Raw genomic sequence first — 16,151 nt, forward strand, 5'->3', positions numbered from 1 at the left:
GCCTGACTTACGCCGCTTACTGGGAACCGCGGTGTCTAACTCAACACATTTCAATTACAACAATACAGGGGAAAAAGTCATCAAGGCACAAGCTTCGTACCCGGACCCACCCCGTCCTCCTTCTGGAACCATCCTTAGAGGATTTTGTTCCACAGCTAAGATCTTAGCAGCAGTCAATGAGCGAGTTTACTCCGCAATACAAGTTCCTGTTTGTAACGCGTATCTGCAGACTCTTTTAATATCAATAGTGGTGTACAATACGTGAAAATATTCCCTCTGGTTCTTTTCCATCTCCCAGGGCAGCAAGGAAGCCTTCTTGTCTCCTCCTCTGGGCTAAGGCAGCTAGGGACTTGAACGTCTTCGGCTCATAAATAGCCAAATCAGCAATCATTTTCCTATTCAGCTCTACCTGGGACTAAATGCAAGAAAATTTGTTGGTTAAGTACTGTAATTTTTAGGAACACTGCAATGCTTAATGATTACCTGAGGTCTTAAGGCAAATTACCTTTTTTCTGTACTGTACAATATTGGAACTATTAGTCACAGAACTGTCAGACATGACTTCTTGGCCATGGATGTCTCATCAAGCCACTGTGTAAAATTAGTTTATTGATTTTCTCAAAGTCTGGTAGAAACCAAGAACTGAAGAAGAACGTCTTAGTTCATGGAAGGCCACATGTTACAGGCTAATCCATGGCATTTGTTTCAGTTCTGAGACATACTCAAGTTTACTTGTTGTGCTAGAAGCTGCTTGGTATCTTAAAATGTGTCCTGGAGTGGAGAAAGAAAGACTGCAGCATCAAATACTCTTAACAAAGCTAGATATTGAACGGTTAACTGCATATTCTAAGAGGGAGGTATGATATAAAACAGTTTGCTTCTTTTGGATCTTTTAACAGAGAACCTTACAAAAATACATTGCTCTGAGACAAGAATCAAAGGGACAGGCATGGGGGGGGGGGGAAGAAAAAAAAGAAAAATGAGTTAGCGTTTAGGCAGTGCTTGATTCTTTTGGTACAGTATGACAAGAGTAACCAGGGGAATGAGTGTATAAATTTCAGAAACTGTATTACTTTACAGGAAACACATCAGAAAACCTAGCAAGTTATCTATTTATTTGAAACATAGATAAAATGTTTTGAAATATGCTATAAATTCATGTGTAGTTCCACTTTAAGAAACAGAAACACTGCCCTTTTATTACAATCACAGCCAAGAGGAACAAGCTTTAATTTCACAGTTCCAGTATCAACAAATTAAAACCAGTTCCCCAGCATGTTTAAGAACAAGGGACAATGGCACCAACTCCCTGCATTGTCCGTGCTCACCGAAACACACAGCTAGTAGTGAAAAGAGCAGAGATTTCTTAGGGTTGTTTCTGCTAATCCAAGCTTTGTATCTTTAAATTTCTTGAAGTAAAGGCAGCTGTCACTTAATGCCCACAGCAGCAGCAAGTGTAAAAAGCATTTTACAAGTCTCGTTCTTGAAGTAAAAGTTCTGGGGACAGAACAAGGTGTAGAGCAACAATGTTCATCAGGATAAAAGAGGATTATGCACATAAGGAAGAGAAACAGGTTTAGGGCAGAACTTAGTTCCTGAAGTGAACGAAACTCCTTTCATAAGCAGAAGGCCTTTCATCACTAGAACCAGGAAGCAGGACAATGTTGGCAGAAGTTCAGTCTAACAGAAGGAGCTTTTCAATCCCTCCACCGTGCCCTATGCCGCTATCGCCTGCTCACGCTCCAATTTGGAAGTCCCCACCATTATTCTTCAAAGATTGGCAAGTGGAGGCTGCAGCTTTAATTCCTTGCAGTTGCATTCTTAGACAGTAACCAGCAACCCTTTGATATGTTTTGTCATCTACTTGAAAGATTTCAGAATTTTAAGAAATTAATTTGCCTGGCACTTCAGAAGACCTCTATCAGACATTTTCTCCAATTTGTTGTTTCAAAGTAGTTATTCTTCAAGCACCATCCTTACCTTAAGCAGATTGCTTATGAAAGCTGGGTATTTCAAACCATGTTCAAGAGAAGCTGCTTCAATCCTAGTGATCCAGAGCTAGAAGTGTAAAAATGAACATCTTGGGTGATAAAATACTTTAAAAGTAAACCTTTTATCATGCTGATCTGCTCACACTTAGTAAATAGAACATTTTCAGACCTACAGTCTTCTCAGTGCAACATATACATGTATGAAGTTCAGAACGTGAGCTGTTTCAGACCACAGAGGGACTATGCTTTAAACTCATATTTTTCACCCCCTGGTAAAACACTTTGAGAGAACCCCCCAGTAAGGGAAATAGCTATTTCAGTTCTGCTCTTCTCCCATTTTAGTGTCTACATCTAACATTTTGCTCTTTACCGCTCTTAAGAATCTCTTCTTCTCTCTCCTGGCCTTTGTAGACTTCACAAAAGCTCTCCGAACACTTCGTACAGCCAGCCTATAGCAGCGGTTCTTCCTTCCACGAAAATGCTGAAACAAAAACAAGATGTTCTTGTTCAGTTATATTTAAGCTGTTAAACCCTTCAGTAATACTAATACATGCTCATTTGCAATTCACAACTCTTCGTAACAAGGATCACAAAATACTTCACAAACATCAGCTAAGCCTTCAGTTGGCGTATAATGAAAGTATTTGTTCCTTGTTTTATAGCATAGGAAATCTGAAGCTGAAAAGTTGGAGCAGGCTGAAAAATTTCAGTCTAGCAGGAGGGAGCCAAAACCAGACCTCATTTCAGGCTGTGGTGCCGGGGGGGAAGGCAACCACAAAATCATCTTGAGGGCTTTCAGCCAGCCCCATAACTCACACGTTTATTCTCATTCGTGAGCTGCCCTCTCAGTTTTGTCAGTACGAATACAGGGATGGGACAGGAGCCTCTGTCCTGTCAAAAACATTGCAGTTGCCCAAACAGAAAGCATAACGAAAGAAGTTTACTGGAGTCACTGACATCCATCTAACACGAAGCAGGAAGAAGTTGCCAGTGCTGCACAGTCAGAGAAATAAATAATTACTACTGGTACTGTGGGCAGCTTAGGCACTACAAGACCAAGATACCATCACTTACTTCAACATTTTCCATCTCAATGCTACAGCAAGATGCAGTAAAAAGAAAAAATCTAAAAAATCTACTACCTCCCAGCACGCAAACAGTCTGACCTTGAAAAAGGTTCTTCCCGAGCCTAGGTACAATAGTTTGAACTCCAGGTGAAATCATGCTGTGAAGCGGTCTCTTTCACCTTTTAAAATGCACTTGAAGAGCAAGGTTAATTTTTTTTCCCTTTTTTCCCTTTTTTCCCTTTTTTTCCCTTTTTTCTCCTTTGCCCAGTTAAAAAAAAAAAAAACAAAACCAACAAAACCCGACAACCAACACCAGCCTACGGCGTGCTGTATTTACAGCCTGCTCTTCCCGTGGTGCTTGTATTCCTTCTGCCACAGGGCTCTGACTTTTGTTCATACCCATCCACAGCCTCCGGCTTTAATCAAACACAGGCGAATTTAGAGAAAATACTAAATGGGCGTCAGCCAGCTTCACGGACCCTCGACGTCTGCAGGAGGCGGCAGCACCCCACCGCTGGCTGCCCGAGGCCGCTCTGACAGCCGGGGCGGGCGGCAGGCCGCGGGCTCCCCGGGCCCGGGAGGGCGCCGGGAGGCCGCGGGGAGCCGGCGGCGGCCGGGGCCGGCGGGGAGGCGGCGGGGACACTCGCTCGCTCACTCACCCGCGCATACTTGAGCACCTCCTGCACCCTCCAGAAGCGGTCGGTGAGGCGGCTGCGGAGCCAGCGGGCAGCGCTCAGCACCACCATCGCCGCCGCCGCTTCCCGGCGCCCGCCGCCTTCCGGGGCGGGGAGAAGGGGCCCGGCCGCGGCCCTTCCGCCCGCCCCGGCTCCCCCTCCGCTTTTCGGTTGTTGCTCACCTCGGCAGTTCTGTAGTGCTGTGGATCTAGAGGATCTAGTGGATGCTCAGGGATGAACTGCAGTAGTCTGTCTTTGGTAGTGCTTGGTAACGACCGCAGACTTTACAATGAGGTATACAGGCTCTGAAAACATTGTTTTCTGCCTGTAGCATGATGCCTAATGCTTTTCACCCAGAGACTGAATGAATTACGGTCACTGCTAATAATTCCTTGTGGTTAACAGGAAATAACAGCCTTTTCTCCTGTTACCAAACTCCTTTCAGAAATGCTGTCAGCATTCCATTCTACAGTAAGAATCTACAGGTTTACCGCTTTCAGTTGTTTTTTATTTTTGCTTATTGCTGGCTAAGCTTTTCTCCAGTCAAAGATCATGGAATCGGTTAGGCTGGAAAAGACCTTTAAGATCATCAAGTCCCAGTGACTTGGGTGTCAGCTGTTGAGAGCTTTCGAAGGTAAATGCAACTGCCACAGACCAAATGGTACTCGACGAGCACCGTTACTGCGATACTGCTGGTACACTGCAGCCCTATCGATCATCACTGACCTGTCTGCAGTCTAACACACTCTTAGATGATCACCTGCTCTTAGTATGCAAAGGCTCAACCTTTAATTCTTTAGTTTGCTCAGTAAAGTGCTTTCAGTGAAATAGTAATCCATGTGTCCACAGAGACGTGAGGAGGGAGCAGCTTTGCCGTTTTGAATTCTCCTTTGTCCTGCGAGGTACTGGAGTCGTTTGTGAAGCTGTGCGAAGGCTGGGCCTCCTTTGCAGCCGCTGTTCAGTACCCATCCCTGCACCACCGGACTACACTGCTAGCGGTGCTCAAACTAGCAATGCTAAAGCAGCCTGAAAAGTTTTTGTGTTGTTTTCAGTGACTGGAAGAATTCCGTACTTGGTAGCATGTCTTGCCGTATCCTGTGTGCAAGAGATTGTGAGATGTAAAATGAAAATTTATGAACGGTAACAAACCACAAGATGGTGCTGTCATTATAGACAGCAGAAGCATTATATCTTAGCAACAAGAAATCTCTGCCCTCAGAGAACTAATGAATTTGTCTGACCATCTTTAATCATTACCAGTTTCAGCCTCTCAAAGCAGTGATGCTCCTGTTTGTTAGAAATCGCTCCATAACTTGCACCATCATCAAGACACCTTTCCCACTTATGGGCAGGTACTTGTTAAGGATGTGGAGATTTCACAAAATGAGAGGCTTGGGGAATCTTTCTTACTGTCACTGGGGTTTGTTTGACACGAAGGTCACTTGGTTATTAGAAGAATCATTAGAATGTGTGATTTTTTCCAAAGGAAAATGAATCTAAAGAATGCAATTTTCAGACCTCCCACAGGTTAAAATGCATTATCATTATAGCAAAAGAACTTTGGAAAGTTTCACTGGATTTCACAAAGCTTTTTAGAATTTATGGCACTTTTATGACTACTTAAGCAGCTTTGTTTTTTACCACACCACCATGCCCTCACCGACAGATGGTAAAACCCCTTTGTATTTACAAAGGAATAAAAGTGGCCCAAGGACAATCGCTGTGGTGATGGGGTGCAGCTTGTTAGAACACCTACTGATTCAAGCTCCTCTGGTGCTTGCCAGAGCCATTTCTGGCTCCTACACCCGTCCTGCAGCGAGCTCCAGAGTCCCAAAATGCAAATGATCCAGGGGCTTGGCATGGTGGAAGGCGGCAGCATGGAGCGAGAGACCCGGTCTGGGACTGTAGAGAGGAGATGGGATGCAAGCAGAAGTGCTTTTGAAATCCATTTTAAATGTCTGGATTAGTTAGTACACCTTTCAAAAATATTTCAATGCTCAACATTCAAAAATGAAAAAGCAGAGGAACATCTTCATAATTCAGAGACAGTTGTCTGTTGTTTTTTGACTTATAATGCAGAGCTGTGGTAAATGAATTTATAATCAGTTTAAAGAAGTAATTTTCAGAGATATTTTTCAGTTTGAAAAACAAGGAAAACCATTATTCCCTGTGCTGAGAGCGTGCAGTTCACCGTGGCGCCCAAGATGTTCTTTAGCACTCGAGCTAGGTGGGGTACCTAAACACAAGGATAATCTTTCAATGGAAGGAAATAGGATTCCTCGGGGCAGTATTCCACAGTGAAATTCAGCTTATGTCATGGCTCCTTCAACCCCTTCTACTCAGTTCTGTGCCCCTGGTTTCACTTCTCCCCAGCGAGGCAGGCTCAGGTGGCCCAGGACTCCCCTCTGCGGCTGGGGAACTGGCAGGCTGGCTGCGGACAAAGAGCTTCAGCGCTTTGGTCGCTCTGGTACCAGAAACTCTTGGTCCCTGCTGCCCAAAGGAGAGTAATTGCTTTCTGGATTTCACATTTCTGTTCCCTGCCCTGCTCCTTCAAGGGCAGCTGAGTTCAATACAAACAGATGTTGACTTTAATCTGTGCTACAAATTAATGTCTTATTTACCAGCATATTCTTTCTGGAACAAATCAGGATACAGGCTGCTGGCAGTGCTGGCAGTCTGAGAGTCTATTTTTAACCTTCTTCCCCTCACTTGGCACGTCAACTTTTTTTTTTTCTTCACTGTGAGAGAACTCAACAGTAAGAATAAATAATAACAAACAAAACAGATTAATTAAATCCAGTGTCACCTTCAGTGCTAGAGCTACAGGAAATAAAATTACTTGAGAGAAATCTAGTTTGAGTCATTAGCACCAGTCCCTGGTGAGGAACAGTGCAGCTTCCCTCTACTTTGGGTGGAGAATGGGTCTCTGTAGCTCCGGAGTGATGCTCCCTCCTTCCCCTCTTGCTCCCTGGGGGTGAGAGGCTTTTCCCTCCAGTCAGGAACGCCCAAGCAACGGCACATACCCAGCCCAACCAAACCCCACCATCGCCGGGGAACAGCCACCGTTTCTCCATTTGGGATGAATGTCAGGCGAAACTAAGAGCCCTCACTCGAAACAGAGGCAAATACAGGGCACGAGAGGCAAAGCAATTTTCTTTGCCGTTGTCTGGCTGTTGTGTCTAGGGGAGATGCAGAAGACATTCCAAAGAAAATGTGCTTCAGGGAAGAAGTGAGAAAGACACAGCTGGAGCAAGCCCTGAGAGCAGGGCTTCCAGAGAGTCCTTTTGGGCAGAGTGCTTGCTGGAAAGGGGCTAGCCTTCTAGGCAAAAAACCACCTCCTGTTATTTGTTCCTTGTCACATTTAAGAAAAGTTACTTTTGTGCCACTTGGTAAATAAAGAGGATTATATTGGAGATACTGGCTCCCCCTTTTATTTTCTCCTTCCCAAAACATCATGAAGAACCTGGAATTTTGCATAAATAATAAACCTTCCATCATCGCTGCCACAGTTAGGTCTGAAAAGGTTTTTCACAACTCAAAGCGGGATGGTGAGAGCGCTGCAGCTCAAAAACTAAGAGCCTCAAGAATGAAGTGTGTGCACGTGGATGTGAACACCCTTGATTTATATACATTACTTTCACAGCAAAGCCATTAATTCTGAGAATTGCGGAATACTAGCCTGGCTTTGTAACTTTCCCAGGCTCGTAAGCAGATGACTGCACTGGGATAAGATATTGAGATATCTGCTCCCACACCTCCCTGTGCCTTCCACTCTACAGCCTGGTTCCCCGGGGAGCTGGCTGACAATAGCAGTGACATGTGTGTTTCCAGCAAAAAACCCTTTTGATTAGTTCATCAGGTTTGGTTCTTAAAAAGAGGTGGGAACCAAGGGCTAGGGAAGAGATGACCCATCTTCACAACTACAAGCAAACTTTCCCTTTCCAGCACAATCTGGGGTGTTAGGGCCCTCAGGGCATCAATACGCAGTAATCGCCCTGGTAAGCCTCAGCTGAGGCTTCCACCCACACCCTCTGCCGGGGGCCATTTAAGCTCAGGCCTGGGAATTTCATTTCTGCCTGAGCTGCTGTGGTAGGTGTACCTGTTTCTGGGGCTAGCTAGGTTACTGCCGAGGCTGGTCATGGACTCTGACCTGTAGACTGACTTCCCAGCTTGACCTTGGACCTGCCTTGGAATGGTAAGCTTGCCTGAAGATCTGGACTCTTAGCTGAATCTGACCACCATCTCCAAGTCTACTGTTTTCACCGAGCTTGGGTGCTGCGGGATGGAGCCTTGGCTGGCAATGCTCTGCCCTGCTGGCTGTGCTATTGCACTTGGCTCCCTGTCCCTTAGGGAGCAGCAAGAACTTAATTATTGCCCAGCTTCCAGCAGTCTCCTGTGGCTGAAGCTTTGTGTTTTTCTGATGGGCTTTGAGATGTGTCAATGGCAAGCACAGAAAAAAGTGCCCCATGGAGTTATCAGTTATTTCTGCTGTTAGTAAGAGTGATACACCTGACTTGTGATCTGGTATGGATTAGCTAGATGGATTTTTACTGCTGGATACTGATAGAGCTGAAGCTTGTGAGACCCTTTTGGATGTCTAAGAGGCTCTACAGGAAGAGTTATAGGAAAAAAACCTGAAGCACTAAGTGTGGATCAACTAATAATTTTCATAGCTAGGGAATTGCATAACAAGTATGGACATTGTTAAGCTGTTTAAAATCTACTTATTTTGTTTCAAAAGTCTTCTTTCTCACTGGTATCACTTGTTACACCTTTGAAATCTGTACCCTCACACAGCTCTTTAACTCCCTTCAATTTTAAAGCCTCTGTTTGGATATCGATTACATGTGGCAGGTTGCAAATGGTCTCAATTTGTCTCGCTGCTTTCTTTCCACAAGTAGTGTGTCACACTCTGCCAGCCTGGGGTGAGAAGGTACTGTCAGCAGCAAGGGAACAGAATTTGTTCAATTATATTCTATTTCAATTCGAAAGCAATCCTTCTGGCTACCTGGGCCTGTATCTTTGTAGGGTGATACTCTGTGTTCTTTCTGCAGTCAGGAGAATGACTCCTATGACACATATATGCCTTCTCATTGAAATAGTGGCCTGTGACTTAGAAATCTACATCCAAATTTTAGCTTTGAAAGAAGCCTGGGGAACCCTTTTAACTCTACATACGTTCCCTGTTTCTAAAACTTGCATGATAAGATGCGATGTGCACTTAGCCGACGTGGATGGAGTGCCTGGCACAATGGAGCCTACCTTCAACTAAAAGCAACACCAGCAATTTTTAACACAAACATTTAGTGAAGGAAAACGAGCGCTCCTCTGCATTATAAAATCATTTCATGTTTAGCATTATGCGAACCTTGTTTTTCTAATAACCTTTTTCTAGGGTGGAATTTTCTGAGAGAAATAGCATCAGGTGGAACACAGGACTCCTGGATTCTTTCCCTGGCTTGTGCCATAGGTGAGCTGGGCCTTCTGGTTAGACCTGTGCTACCTCGGTTTTCTCCCTCCTGCAGTACTATCGCCATGCATATATGAATGTATCTAAAAGGCTACATAAATGTGCAGATAACACTGAAATTCTTAAATAATAGTGATCGTATGAGGCAGATGAAATAATTGATAATTGCTGTGCCTTCAGTGCAAGAATATCAATATGTTTTGCGAACAATAAGTGATGACTGCAGAGAACAGAAGATTTCTGAGGTATATAGTGATTATTGTTAGTTACTCTAATGTTTTCTTAATCTAGAGAGAAACTGTAGACAATTAATCAGAGGCAGAATAATTAAAACTTAAAAGGGACCATCTTGACCTGGAAATGTATGTTTTGAGTGTGGCTCTTGGGTGCTGTGTGCTAAATCATTTGAGTAGCGAGAGAGATGTCAAGGATTGGCTAGCACAGAAAGCAGCTTCAGAATCTACTTTGTAAACAGAGCAGCGCTGCGAAGCTCCGAGTCTGCTCGGAAAGGAAGACACTGCCTGTATTGGAGCGCCTGTGACTGCAGGCAGCTGAGAGCAGTGAAACCACGCGCCGCTCCAGTCTCTGCTTCCAGCTCTGCAAGGTGTGGGCAAGGACTCCAGCGAGGCAGAGTGGAGAAACAGCTGCTGTTTATCTTCACTGGTCACTTCATTTGGGTGGGAGCTGAGCAGGAATATTTGCTTGGGTCCAGGGTGAAGAGTGTGGAAAAATGATCTGAAGTCAAGGAACTGCCTGAAAGTGCTGAAGCCTGGTATTCTTAGGAGGATGCTAAAGCTAGGCACTCTCTGGAACCAAACAATCTATCAAAGCTAAGACAGCAACTGTTTGGGACCTCTTGGGATCATAATCCCAGGAAGAACAACAAGAAATTCAGGAGTGCCATGGATTCAAAAGCAAAATAATAGCTATTGCCAAACTTCCAGCAGCCACACCTACTTCAAAACTGAGGCTGGGACACTGCTGGAAAACATTTTTAAAGGAAATAACCTGTGCTGGCCAGGTCCTGGGAAAGCAGGTGGCCAAAAGAAGCCTCTCTTTCCTTGCTCCATTATGCTCTCTGGTTAAGTGTTCTTGTCAACGTGTGGAAGAGGAAGGAAAAGCCTCTGCAAATTACTTCCCAGGTCTGTTGCCAAAAGCAAAGAAACCATTTTGGATAAGAGTGTGGGTTGATTGGCAATCTTCTTGAAGAATGTCTGGCCAGGACACTGAGGACTTTGGAGCAGAAAACCTCTCAGAAAAGTCTCAGATGATTCCTAGCCTCCCGCCATATGACATGGATGACCAGCTCCTTCCCAGGGAGCCACGGAGTGCCTGGTGCTGCTTGGCGTGGACCCTGGTGGTAGTCACCATGAACTCCGTGGTCTTTTTCATTAATTTGCTCTTGATGTTCGTTATCCTCACCGTTGTGCTGCTTCCTACCATTGTGGTGGTTTACTTTGGCTTCCAATGCCACTCTCGGGTGAGTAAGCCTTGCTCCATTTGGCTGCTAACAGCCACCTCTAAGGCAGGGCCATCCATAAGGGTTTTATTTTAGCCCATGGGGAACAGTGGCTGTAAAGGCAAGGCTGGACTCCCCAAGCTTTGGCTTTGTCTTCATAAGGGTGTGTATGTGTATAGATTTTTTCGTGGTGGGCCGGGATGTGTATAGACCGGGCTGACAAGAACAGTTTATGGTGGTTCATGCTGTGGGCCCTTGGTTGTCCAAGGGAGCGATCTCTCCTGCTCGGGGCCTGTGACACAGCTATTAGCAAGGCTGGCGGGTGCATTTGTCTAGGGAAGTACAGGCTTTATGATTTCTGGACTAATTTAAAGTCGTCAGTTGGCACCCACACATTCAGTGTCATAGGTTAGCACAGAAGGGCTCATTGGAGGGGCAGGACGCTGCTTGTGCCTGCCCAGCTCCTTGGGGATGGAGACAGCATGGGACCCCTTGGTCCTGATCCCCTGTGCACTGCGCTTTGTATAGTTGTTTAAATGTAAAGTGATCAGAGGTAAATCTACAGCATTTCACAACAAGCCTGCATGAGATGGCAATCTTGTGGGCACATCTGAGTGCTGGCAGGAATGAGCTATACGCACGTTTTTACCCCTCCCTTCTTCCAGTATTGTGGGAAAGGGAAGCTTGATGGAGCAATGAAGCTGTGTTCCTGGGGAAGTACCAAGCAGCTGTGACGGGTCGGGTGGATGCGCTCCCCGGCTTGACAGCGCTGCTGTTTGCATCATCATGTCACAATATTTCTCTCTTCTGTGACCTCTGTTACTGAGAGCTGCCAACCTGAACTCCTCCGGAATTCACACACGGGCTCCGATAGGGTTTGTTACTCTCCGTTTAAGTAAGCTCTCTACAGCGTTTGTCATATTTGATCTGCCTAATGACTAATCATAGAACTGTGAAGTCTGACAGAATATATAATCCCCTTATCCCAATCTAGCATTCAGATGTGTTCCCAAATGTGCTGTAGAGTTTCTCACACCAAGCCTACTTTGTCAGCAAGGGCTCTGGCCTCTGTGCCTGTCTGTTTCGGGTGGTTGCTGTCCTCTGGATTTCATTACTTATGAATTTCTCCTTTGCATATTTCTGTAAATATTTTTAGAATCACTTGACTAAGTGTGGGTGTGAAAAACCCGTTCTCCTCTTTTCCTCACAGGCAGTGACTCAGTATGATGGGCTCAGTACAACTTCTCTTGCCCAGTGCCCTAAGTTAGGAGAGCTCTTTTACTCCCTCCTTTAGGGGGAAAACCCCACACCCTGTAGTACCTTCTCCCAGCAGGGAGAATTGACTCAAAATACAGCTGCTATTGGTCTCCCCCTTCCACAGTCTGGACTAAAGGGAAGATGATGTAAATCTTCTCAAACTGATGTATTTACCAGAGAAATAGTGAAAGAAGAAAGTTTTCTCCCTTTTTAATGAAATCTGTGCATCCTATCGAATCACCCAAGTCCTTGGGACCTCTGAGTGAGCATAGGTGGTAGGAAAGGATCCAACTGTGGGGCAGAGGTCAGCCATTTGCCCAGTTTAACCCAGTAAGGCTCTGCTGACTTCTGTGGAGCTGTGCATGGATATAGCCATGGAGGTCTCATTCCACAGTAGAAGGAGGAGACGGGATGTGCTGTAACTCTCCAGTAAAGCCATTGCATTGTATTATTCAGCTGGCATCGCAGTGACACGGGTTGTCAGCACACAGCTCCCTGTCCCAAAGCTCCCTGACAAAGGGACTGTGCTATTATTGTTTTCTCAGTACTGATGTATTTGCTGGTCTGAGGAGTTTCGCTTTGATTTTTTTTTATTGCCCTGAAATTATGACAACTCATAGCTGCTGTTATTGAAAAGCTTTTCCTGATCCTGCAAACTAATGAACAGGGAGACATCTGTCATGGTAACTGTTTTGTAGAACAGGGCAGACACAAGTGCTGCTGCTCATCAGAGTGAAGTGCAATTCATAGAGAAATCATGTACCTCTGGGCCAGGCAATTCCCACTGTGGCTCTGACACCTTCTGGAAATGTTTTGCTATGGGATGTGAATGTGTGTGATGCCCAACAGGGTAAAGTGGGAGGCTCTGGAGGGCCTACAGAGAGCAAAAGTGGCTCAGAGGGGTCCTGATCTACCTGAATGGTCATGCAACCCTTCAGTGTGGGTTGCAACGCTTTCCTTTTGCAGTCCACGGCTGCTAGGATTTTTGCATACAAAAGGGCAGGTGTGGAAATGACTTTTATTTTATTGGAGAGTGAGTCTTCACAAGAAATAACCTAATAAATTTTCCTTGGGAGAAAGCGCAGTGTGGGCCATTGCCTTGGTAAAATGGCTGGTCTGTCTCCACAAGTGCAGTGTGGATGCAGATTCTGCAGGACATGAGGCCTTTTAGGGTAGGTTTAATAGGAGATTGCTTGTAAAGCCCATAAGTCAACTTTTCCTATGATCTGAAACTGGTCTTTGAAAGGCATAAATATGGACTTCAAATTGGACCCAAAATGGGAAAAAGTATGAGGACTGCCTCCTGGAATTACCCCTTCCAGCTTCACCCTGTTCAACCCTCTACCCTGGAAAACCTCAAGTTCTCCTTTGCGCACGCAGTGTTCTCCAGTCGAAGGCTTTGAGGAGATGCAAAAGGTTTTTGAGTACAGCCAAGTACATCAGAAGTGAAAGCAACCGTGTTGCTGTTAGCTGTATGGAGTCTTTTAACACAGACTTTTCTCTAATAGGCATAGAGAGGGATTGCGGCAGTATGGCTTGACAAGAGCCTTCATCTTTGGGCTACTGCTTTTCAATGCCTTCCTAGCAGACAGAGGCCAATTTCTGCACTGCAGATCCATTAGATGGATTTTTTTTTATTATGATGGGTTGTGTTTCTTGTACTGCTGAAATAAAATGAAAAAAAGGAAAGGAAGCTAGGGGACATGGGAGCTGCCTGTAGCATTTGTTAATGCAGGACAACCGAGTGGCTTGCCCCAGAGCTCCTGCTGCCGGGATGAAAGGAGTGCTTTAAATACCACTCAGCAAGGACCAGTTAGTGTGCTGGATGCTTTGCAGCAACAGGGGGTGAACGGGCTTTCCTGGCAGATTTTGCAGTGCAAAGAGATGCTAGGGGATAAATGAGTACAGGGCGTACACAGAAGACTGAACACAAAGGGATCTGTTCCAGGGCAGGAGCCCGCAGAGCCTCCAGCCAGCGGGCAGCTATGGAAGGACCAACCTCTGTCTGCAGAACCTGACATCTTGCTGTATTTTATTTACTTTGATATAATTTCCAGTGTGTTGTGCCACCCACATCGATGTAGCAGCAGGAGACCTTTTTATTTGGTTTCTGCTTATCAAATGCTAAGCTGGACTATTCTGGTGACTTAATAAAGCTCAGTGTTTCCTGCCTCAGGATCAGTGTGCAGTGCTCTTGTCTCACAGTGCTGCCAGCATAATTGAAAGCTTGATTAAAATGTGTCATCAGTCACATAGTGTAGCCTGAAGATTGCTGAGCTCAGCTCAGAGAGAGGGAAGAGGTGTGTCTTTCTGTGAAAGCACTGGAAATGCAAGGGTATTTGGTCACTGCTCCGATCCACACCAGGTCTGTGACAAGCTCTGTCTCGCTCTTCCCTCAGGTGCTGCACTCAGCTGCCCGCTACTGCAAAAGCGTCTTGGATGACAACAGCTCTTCTGCCCTCATCATCCTCGGCTTCGTCATCATGTCCCCTCTCATTGTGGTGGCCATGGCTATCTACTGCAGCCTGGCAAAGCGCCTCCGTCTCTTCATGTGCTTCCAGCCATACAGCAGGGCTGTGTACAAGGGGGTGAAGTGGCGCTGGTACGAGGAGGGAGGCCTGTGCAGCTGTGTCAAGGGGTGCAACACTCAAGTCAAGGCCTGGGTATGAGTTTGCAGCACCAGGCAGCCTTTGGTGAGGCATCCAGCCAGGAGGAAGCAGCTGTGGCTTTCCCAAGTGTGGGATTGCCGGTGTTCCTAACCTCTTGCAAAGGCGTCTGTAGGTCACTGCCCCTGCGATGTTTGGGATCCACCTCTTTCCTATACATCAGATATTCTTCCCCCACTTAGCAATCCCCCTTTCCCATGTCTATAGCAGTGCTTATGGTCCTTTTGCTGTTCCCGAGTCAGGTCACTGGGTTGGCTGTGGAAACAAATGCTGATCTTTGGGTCTCTTCCCTGCCAGCTGCTGATCTGAAATATGCTTGTCTGGTAATGGCTGATGGTTATTAACCAGCAAATAGTTCCTCGTCCTTTATGCTGTGGTGAGGTTGTCTTGTCTGGGGCTAAATCTGGCTAAGGGTTCAGGTATGTTTTGGGATTCCTGGCAGGAGGAGCTGAAGACGTGTGGTGGCTGCCGAGCACTACAAGTTCTCCCAGATCTGGGCTAAGAGCTCACGCCTGCAAGGCACAGTGTATAATGTCTTGTTTTCTGAGGGTCACAATACCTAGATTTAGGGTTAGTGGTGCAGTTTAAGAGTGGAGAACTAGGAAAGGGTCAAACTGCTGAATGCTGTGAATCTTTCTGTGCTCCAGTAAGGCTGGATATCTGGAGAACCTAGGAGCCACTTCAGCACTGGCACTGCGTTGTATTCAAGGACTGAATGGGCCACAGATACTGACTGCCCCTCATGAAAATGCACGTATGGCAGGAAGATGGTGCCTGGGGAGCCTGCTGTGCTGAATGTGACCTGCAATACCCAGGGCGATGTGTGGGGCAATGGCGGCATGCTCCCTAGAGAGGGGCTGCGTGTCTGAAACCTGCTGAGCAGGGGAACCCAGCCTGCACTCCCTCCCGTGATTCTGCAGAACTCCCACAGGGCCTGAACTGATGCTTGGCTAAGTCAGCTGGATCTCCTGCTTGATTTCGGTGATCTCCGAAGTAATACCACAGATCCTCTGTTGTACGACATGCCATAAATTGCAACTGAGTGAAAAGCGCAGTGTATATGAGAAGGTATGGCAGGTAGGGAAAAGCATGGCAGCTTGGTGCATGATTCTCCTTTCAAATCCCTGTGGGTCTCTGTAGTGTCCAGTTCGTGAGGTCTGTGTGCTACTGACCACTGCAAGCTGTGTACCCCTGCTGGCTGTTGTTCCCCGTCTCCCAAATATAACCATTTCAAGTGTTATGTAGAAATAAAGATTACATCAAATCTCCGCTGAGGGAGTTTCTCTCTGTTCTGTCCCAAAGTACCAGCTGCTTCAAACAGCCATGTGGTGCCCATTGTACCACAGCACATCTCACTAAGTTAAAATGTAATTTCTCCTTTCTTTCTGAGGATTGATTTTTTCCAGTCTAGGTGGCCTGCAGAGCTCTAGTCCCACCCAGAGAAATAATCAGTGGTGGCTACAGGTGCAAATGAATTGAATTGGCAGGAAACGCCCCATGCATGGGCAGTGGGATGCTCAGTCCAGCCACCAGAACAGATGAGAACACCACAGGGGCAGCTGGAGGT

The 16,151-nt window shown here is 46.0% G+C and overlaps 2 protein-coding genes across 3 annotated transcripts; one reads left to right on the forward strand and one right to left on the reverse strand.

Annotated features, from left to right (window-relative positions):
* Window positions 1-203: 203 nt before the first annotated feature.
* Window positions 204-3,850, reverse strand: MRPL20 (mitochondrial ribosomal protein L20). Its single transcript, XM_087755321.1, has 4 exons — window positions 3,718-3,850; window positions 2,362-2,472; window positions 1,981-2,058; window positions 204-415 (listed from the first exon to the last, which is right to left on the reverse strand). The coding sequence occupies exons 1-4, from the start codon at window positions 3,802-3,804 to the stop codon at window positions 242-244; spliced, it is 450 nt and encodes a 149-aa protein (XP_087611447.1). The 5' UTR covers window positions 3,805-3,850; the 3' UTR covers window positions 204-241.
* Window positions 3,851-7,816: 3,966 nt separating this feature from the next.
* TMEM278 (transmembrane protein 278) lies at window positions 7,817-15,852 on the forward strand. 2 transcript variants are annotated; one of them, XR_015704291.1, is made up of 3 exons: window positions 7,817-7,927; window positions 9,128-9,202; window positions 14,318-14,452. XR_015704291.1 is itself a non-coding variant. In XM_009460901.2 (2 exons), the coding sequence occupies exons 1-2, from the start codon at window positions 10,413-10,415 to the stop codon at window positions 14,585-14,587; spliced, it is 540 nt and encodes a 179-aa protein (XP_009459176.1). In that variant the 5' UTR covers window positions 9,720-10,412; the 3' UTR covers window positions 14,588-15,852. The 2 variants fall into 2 exon arrangements, 1 of the variants encoding a protein (XP_009459176.1); XM_009460901.2 differs by lacking the exons at window positions 7,817-7,927; window positions 9,128-9,202 and adding an exon at window positions 9,720-10,682 and having other exon boundaries at window positions 14,318-15,852.
* The last annotated feature ends 299 nt before the right edge of the window (window positions 15,853-16,151 follow it).

The sequence above is a fragment of the Nipponia nippon genome, unplaced genomic scaffold, assembly GCF_047370975.1.
Source record: "Nipponia nippon isolate SJK-2023a ecotype South Korea unplaced genomic scaffold, ASM4737097v1 scaffold_19, whole genome shotgun sequence".
In the NCBI taxonomy this organism is placed as follows: domain Eukaryota; kingdom Metazoa; phylum Chordata; class Aves; order Pelecaniformes; family Threskiornithidae; genus Nipponia; species Nipponia nippon.

Coding starts and splice junctions, on each gene's coding strand:
- MRPL20 (XM_087755321.1), bottom strand. CDS start 3,804: ATGGTGGTGCTGAGCGCTGCCCGCTGGCTCCGCAGCCGCCTCACCGAC. Junction 2,473..3,717: donor AGGTGCTCAAGTATGCGCGG/GTGAGTGAGCGA, acceptor TTTTTGTTTCAG/CATTTTCGTGGAAGGAAGAA. Junction 2,059..2,361: donor AGAAGAGATTCTTAAGAGCG/GTAAAGAGCAAA, acceptor TTACACTTCTAG/CTCTGGATCACTAGGATTGA.
- TMEM278 (XM_009460901.2), top strand. CDS start 10,413: ATGTCTGGCCAGGACACTGAGGACTTTGGAGCAGAAAACCTCTCAGAA. Junction 10,683..14,317: donor GCTTCCAATGCCACTCTCGG/GTGAGTAAGCCT, acceptor CTCTTCCCTCAG/GTGCTGCACTCAGCTGCCCG.